At 39.7% G+C, this 8,590-nt stretch overlaps 1 protein-coding gene across 1 annotated transcript; it reads right to left on the bottom strand.

The window, feature by feature from the left end:
- Window positions 1–234: 234 nt before the first annotated feature.
- Window positions 235–4,621, bottom strand: LOC126383039 (leucine-rich repeat-containing protein 19-like). The gene is made up of 3 exons (XM_050033413.1): window positions 4,505–4,621; window positions 838–1,024; window positions 235–667 (listed from the first exon to the last, which is right to left on the bottom strand). Exons 2-3 carry the CDS (start codon window positions 1,001–1,003, stop codon window positions 267–269), a joined length of 567 nt encoding a protein of 188 aa, XP_049889370.1. The 5' UTR covers window positions 1,004–1,024; window positions 4,505–4,621; the 3' UTR covers window positions 235–266.
- Window positions 4,622–8,590: the final 3,969 nt, after the last annotated feature.

Raw genomic sequence — 8,590 nt, 5'->3', positions numbered from 1 at the left:
GCCATTTAGTTTCATTATATTGGAGAGAAGGCAGACATCTCTATGGTTGATATCTCCAACACTTTGCAACTCACATCAAAACTATCTTAACTGATGAATAGATCTACAGGTAAGAGGGAAAATATGTATTTTTGATTTTGGGGTGAACTGTCCCTTTAAGAGCTCACAAACCAAAACATTTCGGTATCACTGTTTTCCTGTTGACTGTGAATCAGAATCTTTTCTATGGTATAATTTTATTTTAGCTGTAGTCCCTCTTTATTTGATCACCCTATTGTGAACTGAAGATCATCATCGCTGTCTTCTAACCCTTCCTCATCCTCTTCCTCCTCTTCCTCTCTCTCTGCCCTGTTCTTCTCACTGGCTTCGATATAGTTATCCTCAATGAAGCCATCGTCATCGTCATCCAGCCCTCTTTGAGTCCCTCCAGCCACTCCCATCCTGCCCGACACACTGTGAGGGAAGGGCAGCACATCATGGCCATACTGGCTGACCCCGTCCGTCTCTTGGAGCAGGGAGTGTCTGTAGCTGGCCAAGAAGCGATGGAAGAGGCGGAACTTGACAGTCATCACGATGAGGAGTGAGATGGTGAGGACTGTGCCCAGACCTGCAACCATATAAGACCAGTCCAGTGACTTTGGGCTCTCATTGTCTGGAACAGCTGCTCCTGGAAAGACAGCAGGGAAAAACAAACTTTATTGCCTCTGGTGAGGTCAATACCAGGCCATTCAAATAGTTTCCCGTAACTGAAGTGTGACAGAGTTCAAAGTTCCTGAAACACACCTGGTTGTAAATACTTAGATGATGGTAAATTACCCAACAGGGTTTGTGACTTACTTTGAATCGTACTGTTATGGTTGGTGTTATCATCCTCTTCCACCAGGAGATGTCTCTGACTGCCTTTGTGTCCCCCAAACTCAGATATAGCAGCCTGATGTGCTTCTCTGATAAAAGCTCCACAAAGAACAAACACCACAAAGAGGCTGCAGCTCCACTGGCCCATCTCTGCGTCCTGAGGGAGGACCTAGAGATCAAATCGTCAGGTGATTACTGAGGAGGGTGCTGGGAGAGGTGCAAAGTGTTATGACGTTTTGCACACAATACATGTTTCTTAACTTAATATCATAGCTTAATTTATTAATAATTGATTATTAATGTACCAACACAGTCTTATGGAAATACATGGACATGACCTCTCAACAACACATGGTGGTGGGCATGAAATGTGTTAAAATTACATGCTAGCAACACAAAAACAATGCTAGTGCAGAGTCCGTTATGAACAGTCACAGTTCGTTAGGTAAAGAGAACAAAAACATGGTTATGTTCAGGAAAAGATCATGGTTTCGGTTAAAATAACTACGTACAGGACGTAAGTGATGTAAATGTACATAATTTGTGTAGTTACACGGGACATGAACAGCGATCTCCTGGTTGAAAGTCCATGTTTGTTCGACCCATCCACCACCCATCCAGTCCTAACCCTATGCAGACTTTCTCGCTCTTTATATTTAAAGGTCCAGTGCGTATGATTTAGGGAGATTTAGAGGCATCTAGTAGTAAGGGTTGCATACTGAAACTTCTCCTGGTTAGAAATCCTTACATGGTCATCGTTCAGGAGGTTTCTACCAGGAGCCGAATTATCCACAGAGGTCTCTTCCTCTCCGAAACAAACAGATCAGGTGATTAAAACCAATTAAAACACTGAATAAAGCTGTTTCACATTACAAATTATTGTTTCTCTGCTAATCTGTGATCACCTTCTTCCTCTGATAACTTAAGATCCAGAGATTCAGGTGGTTTTTACCAGGAGGTGAATTATCCACAGAGGTCTCTTCCTCTCCAAAACAAACGGGCCAGGTCATTTAAACTAGTAAAAGCGTTGAATAAAACAGTTTCACTTTGAAAATGTTTCACTGAAAACATGAATGGTCCTATCTACAGTAGAGCCAGTGTTTGGTTTGTCCATTCTGGGCTACTGTAGAAACATGGTGGTGCAACATGGAGATGGAGGACCTGCGCCCTATGTAGATAGAAACAGCTCATTCTAAGGTAACAAAAACACAATTATTCTTATTTTCAGGTGATTATACACTAAAGAAAATATACTTATGATATTATATTCCACTTCTGCCAATATATCCCCCTAAATCCTACACAATGGACCTTTAATTTGTGTGTCCACCACAACAAAAGATCCTCACTGACTTTGCATTCACATTGTTTTTGTGTTGCCAGCACGTAACTCGACACATTTGTGCCCACCGCCACATAATGGTTGTTTCTATGAGACAAGGCTGAACCTACTGTAATATTGTATGGGCAAGGACTTTTAACTTGTGTAAAACTCTGTACAGAAAAAGCACCGCTGCAGAAATCGTTCATTACATCACTTTTTCCAAACCTGTTATACCAGGTATACCACTCTTTTTTAAATTTCAGCTGTTGACTATTTTTTGACACCAACATGTTCTTAAAACGAGATTTAAGATTACAGATTTACCTTCTAGTTTTAGATTGTTTTGTAATAATTCACATCTCTATAAATAGCCAACATGACAGGCTAAGAATCTTAATCTTTGTTTGTGTAAAGCATCCTGTGGTCGGTTTGTTAACGGATTCCTCTTTGTCAATGTCTATGTTAAAAAAATAAAATGATAAAAAAGTGTACTGATGATTTAGTATGTGTATATTTTACCTTTTGTATGTCCTTTGGGTGAGTTTTTTGTTTTTTAATATATAAGCCATTACAAGTTTCTACCCCACCCTCACACACACTACATTTATTATTAATTTTATTTATTTATTTTTTTCCCATTAAAAGGTTTTTTGGGGGGAATTTTTCCTTATCCGCTGTGAGGGTCCAAAGGACAGAGGGATGTCGTACACTGTAAAGTCCTCTGAGGCAAATTGTGATATGTAATATTGGGCTTTATAAATAAAATTGAATTTAATTGAATTTAATGTGATTTATATTTCTGTGTGTGAAACAAATAAAATGAAATCTAAAGTGTTAAACCTTAATAAGTAATTTTGCAGCACAAAATTCCCCTTTGTGCTCCTATCCCTTATCAAGGAAACACTATGCAGGTAAACACAAATAGGTAAACTGTAACTATAACTAACCGTAACTTTGGAGGACGTCCACTTGATTTGACATAAAGCTTTAGCCTAAACTTGAAAATGCATTTGACACAGAACAAGAACTTGATTTCTTTCCCTATCACTTACATTGGGAAGGGATCTTTTTGCAGCTTAACACTCACAGCAACCGACAACTCAGTCAGTGTACGTGTGGGACTGTGGTATTGTTTTAAGACAGATTTTAAAAAATGCAAAACCCTCCATTAATTGTTGAACATTAATGTTCAGCTAATGGGACATCCTGACACCTGTAGTGAGGATGACATACTTTCATATTTCACAGCTGATAAATGTTTAACCACTGTCTTGTGACTCTCAGAGGTGTGGACTTGAATCACATGACTTGGACTCAAGTCAGACTTGAGTCACAAATTTCATTACATTAGACTTTACAAAATCAAAAACAACTTGCAGTTTGACTTGGACTTTAAGACCAATGACTCATCACTTCAACTGGACTTGAGACTTTTGACTTGAAAATATGTGAAAACTTCCCCCAAAGCCAAATATTTATAAGTATGTCAATTCATTTCCTGAATAAACTAACATAAACACTATTCATCCCAAGCAGGTCAGCACTTAATTCCCCAGATCACTTAGTCTGATCCAATCCATCAGCAACCATAGCTGCATACTAATACGTGTGAGATCCAGTTGGAAAAAATTATGCCAAAGATAATTTCATTTATGTACAAAAACTATGTTGTCAACAAAAAATGAATTGCAGTATCCAAAACATGCGGGTTGAAAATAACAGACAGATTGTTCTTTTTCGCCCTTTCATAAGCTCTGATTCAATTTACACTGTTCAACACGTCTGGTTTCAAAGATTTGATTAGCTCCAGCTCCATAATGGTATCATTATCATCAGTGATTGCAGCCGCTTGTTTTGGGGAATCATAACCCCGAAATATCAGAGGTAAGTGCAAGTGTTTTGTTTTTCTTTTTAAAAGCCAAGAGCTAACAGGTGCCTTCAACCAATCATTAAACACCTCTGTTGTGGCTGACTTTTTAACAACCACTTTGTGGTTTGGTACTTCCATATTCACACATAAGATCACATGATGGTAAGAAGTTGACCTGCCAGGTCTTGAGCAATGTTCATGATTCTAGTTCTGAACTGCTTACTTATTAACTTTAAACACAACATAAACACATATGTTTCGTACGAATAATAACCCTGAAGCCAGAGAGAAGAAATACAGTGTGTCCATCTTGTATAGTCTGGTTGAAGATATTTAATTTGAGGCAGCACTGACTCAGTCAAACACTAGTCAGACCCAATAACCTTCATCACAGAGGCATACGTAGGAACCCTGCTGTCACTTTACACAATCTACAACAACACAAAATGACTTACCTGTATTAAAAAGAATATCTGACAGCGCAGGTGGACCCGACTTTAAACTGCTGTTTTTGTCCTCCTCTTCAGCTCCCTCTGAAAACACTAAAGACACTTGCTGGGCAAAGGTTACATGACATACCATAATACCACCCTCCTGCACCATGCCCTCAAGACAGAGACGTTAATGAGTAACTTTATTACGTTTGTCCTCCATTTTGCCTCCTTATTCCTTCGACACTCACTACTCCAGTCAGGAGTGAATATAAACTATTGTAAGTGGCCCTCTCACAGCTTCAGCTAGCATTCAATGCTGTTCAACAAAGTGCATGTTATTCACAAAAGCCGAGGGGAAGCTTTCAAATCTCCCGAACATACTTCAGAAGAAGAGCATAGAGTGTGTTTCATCTTGTAAATATCTGGGCATTGTCTTACTATCTTACTGTATAATGACCAAAACTCTGTCCATCTGTGTGTCTGTCCCACGTTTTTCTCCTCACTGACTTGGTCAGTCCATGTGAAATTTGGCACAGTGGTAGAGGGTCATGGGAGGATGCGAATGAAGCAATATTACATCAATTGGCCAAAGGGGGGCGCTATAGCAACCGATTGAAATTGCAAACTTTGAATGGGCATATCTCATGCCCCGTACGTCGTAGAGACATGAAACTTTGCACAGAGATGTCTCTCCTCATGAGGAACAAATTTGCCTCAAGAACCCATAACTTCCAGTTATATAGATTTTCCGCCATTTTTTTGAAAAACACTTAAAATCGATCTCTTCCTAGGAAGTTAAACCGATCTGCATGAAACTCAGTGAACATAATCTAGGGACCAATATCTAAAGTTCCCTCTTGGCAAAACCCCATCAAACAAAATGGGGGCGCTAGAGAGCTAATTTCTTATCAGGCCTAACCGCTGTATCGATTTTTATTTGATAGGACAGTGAAGTATGACAGGAGGGATGAGAGAGAGAGAAAGCAAGGAAGACATGCAGCAGAAATGCAGGCCGGATTCCAACCTCCACTGCTGCAACAAGGGCTAGCCACACCTTTCCCATGTGAACTACCAGTGCGCCACACTTTTAAGTCAATACCACGTATAAACACTTTAACTATCTGCCTTTCAACGTGCTACCTCAACTACTAATGTACAGTTTTAGCCCACTAACTATCCCACTATTGGCAATGGTACTACTGTACTTTCAATAAAGCAATCATACTATCAAATTCACAAAATCTCTGTCTGAATACATTGCTCTTCTTAATGGGTTCAGTTGACTATTCAATCTGCAATTTCCTATGACCTGTATCCCAAACACACACCATGTGAAACTGTACATGGCCAACTGTGCACTCAATGGGTATGGACTAGTGTTAGATAAATGTCTTTATTCTAAGCCACACATTGACCTACTCGTGGAAAAGCCGAAGCTGAAACTGGGTTTTTATTTTAGAAATAGAAACTTCTTCTCTGTCTACATCAAAAACAGACTGGTCTCTGCCACATTCTTTTTTTTTTTAATTATGTTTTTATTGAAGGATAATTGCAAATCATACAAAATTACAACTGAAACAATATTTTTTCATTTTCTTATTTCCTGAACAAACAAACATCCCTCACATCTCTCACCATCCCCTCCCGCCCCTACCTTGAAAGTCCTTTTGAGGTACAACGTGGTTCAACACACGTTCCACGTAAAGAAATAAAGTACAGTAGAAACAAAAGGAGGATAAGTAGAATTTTTTTTTAAAAAAAAGAAAAAAAAGGACAACAGTGTGTGAGGGTAAATAGCAATAATGTACAACTACATAATATTGTTGAGAGTGTTCTATGGCTATTAAAATAAACTATCAGACATTGCCATTTCTTATAAAGACGTTTTCCAGAACCCAGACAGAGAATGATGAGGGGTTAGAGGCCATTAGAGACGCATACGCCATTATATCGGCCTGACCGGCAGTTGGAGTAGTAAGGTCCTCTGGAACCCCAAACAATGCTATTAGAGTAAAGGGTTGCAAATCCCTTTTCAAAATTACAGACATGATTTCCAAAAATGTAGTCTAAGAAGCTCTTCAGTTTGGGACAAAGATAGAATATATGAGCAAGGTCTGCAGGGATGTTACTGCAGCGGTCACATCTATCGTCAGCACTTGGGTAGATCTCCGCTTGCCTTAGTAAAGTGGATACGGTCCAGGACCTTGAATTGTATGAGCAGCTGAGAGTTGTGTACAGAATGATGATGAATATATCCTTAATATATCCTTAATAGCTGCATCCCAGAAATCCTCTCTAAGTCCCAGTTCAGTTTCCCAAGATAGATTTGCTTAAAAACAGTATGTGTATCCAATGAGATAAGATCATTATATATTTATGAAATAATATCCTTTTGGTTGGGCAAATCAATCCCATGGTCACATTCTTGACTGTGCTTGATTATGGGGATGTATTGTATATGAGTGCACCCTCACAGTGTTTGCATGCTCTGGACTCTGTGTACCATGGTGCATTAAGATTTATGACTAACTGTAGGCCACTAACTCATCACTGTATCCTGTACGCTCGGGTTGGCTGGCTCTCCTTACAATTTCATAGACTTTTTCATCGGCATCCTGTTGTTTACAAAGCTATTCTTGGCCTACTTCCAGCATACTTATGTGTGTGCATTAAGCAAAAAAATTAAAATGGCTCTGCTGTCCATTCACAAAACTTGTTTTTATTGTCTGCACTGAGGGTAGGTACCGAGATTGGCAGGCGAGCATTCATGTGTGCAGCTTCTTATATGTGGGATCAGCTTCAGAAGGACTTATAGTTGCTCTCGTTGGTTTCTCTCAGCCGTTTCAAAGCACTGTTGCAGGATTTTTGTACACAATCTTGATATGCATGTTAATGTGTACATGGATGACTTGTCCCAGCAGTTGAATGCATGTAACACAGGGTGTATGGTTTGGCAATATCTTTAAAAAAAATCATCTTATGTATGCAGATGATTTTGTAGTTTTCTGCCCATACAGTGCCAGCCTACAACAGCTGTTTGCAGATTTGCTCTAACTATGGTGCAGACTTTGACATCAAATATAAAGCCAATAACATTATGACTGTTAGAAGTAAAGAAGACAGAAAGTTAGTATTTCCTGATTTCTTCGTATCAGTTGTTGCTCTTAAAGTGTGTAATGAGATTAAATATCTCAGCCATCATATAGTCAGTGATTTATCTGATGATAGAGATATCCTCAGAAAGTGTCGCAAGCTTGTTCGCAAATTTAGCATGTGTTTAGTTGATGTGAGGATCGCTCTTTTTAGAGCATTTTGCACTCAGCTGTATACTGCCCCCTTGTGGAGCTCCTATAGGGAGGCCAGTATGCAAAGACAAAGGGCCCTATTTAGATGGTCTAAAACACGAAGCGCCAGGCGTGCGGCGCATGGGCGTGTCCCAGTCACTTGCTAGTTAGACAGGGCGTTTTTCGACTGTGCGCCATGGCAGAGAGTCTAAAAGGGTTGGACTTACTCTGTGAATTAGTCATGGGTGTGTTTTGGGCGTATCATTCAATAAGCCAATCAGAGTGTCACCTCTCATTCCCTTTAAAAGAGGCACAATTGTAGCGCACGGCGGAGAGCTAGTTAGATGGCGGACCTACATAGGCGTCATTTAGGTATGGCGAGGTATGGCAGCTGCCATACCTTGGAATCGGGAGAAGAAGAAAAAAGAGAGAGGTTCTGTAGTCATCTTACTTGTCTCATGGATGTATTAAAAGACTTGTGTGTGAAACAGTGCACTGTTTACTCCTGAGGCGCACTGGCTGGTTGTTTTCATTGTAGGCTATTGCACTTAAATAGGTCAATAATATGCTCATCAGTCAGTGTTATTAGATCAAATTGTTCGCCACTTCTCTCCTCCGCAAGTTATGAGTTATGTGAGTTATTTGTGTGTTGTAAAAGCATTTTGCTCTGCTGCTGTAGACAGCCTGTCTAAATGATGTCTTGAAGCCTGTCTGATTGTATGTGGGGGTTTTTCTTCATGTTGTCATGTTAAGCTTGTATTTTCGGTCTCTGGAGACACTCTAATAAATTCGCCTATACAGTATTGTACCAAATTGGCCTTTG

Source organism: Epinephelus moara, chromosome 21 (genome assembly GCF_006386435.1).
Source record: "Epinephelus moara isolate mb chromosome 21, YSFRI_EMoa_1.0, whole genome shotgun sequence".
NCBI classification, from domain to species: domain Eukaryota; kingdom Metazoa; phylum Chordata; class Actinopteri; order Perciformes; family Serranidae; genus Epinephelus; species Epinephelus moara.
This window is presented reverse-complemented; position numbering and strand designations above follow the sequence as displayed.

What these genes read in the sequence shown, in the direction of transcription:
- LOC126383039 (XM_050033413.1), bottom strand. Translation starts at nt 1,003, where the DNA reads ATGGGCCAGTGGAGCTGCAGCCTCTTTGTGGTGTTTGTTCTTTGTGGA. An exon ending in CCATAACAGTACGATTCAAA is followed by an intron (nt 668 to 837) that starts GTAAGTCACAAA and finishes CTGTCTTTCCAG; the next exon opens with GAGCAGCTGTTCCAGACAAT.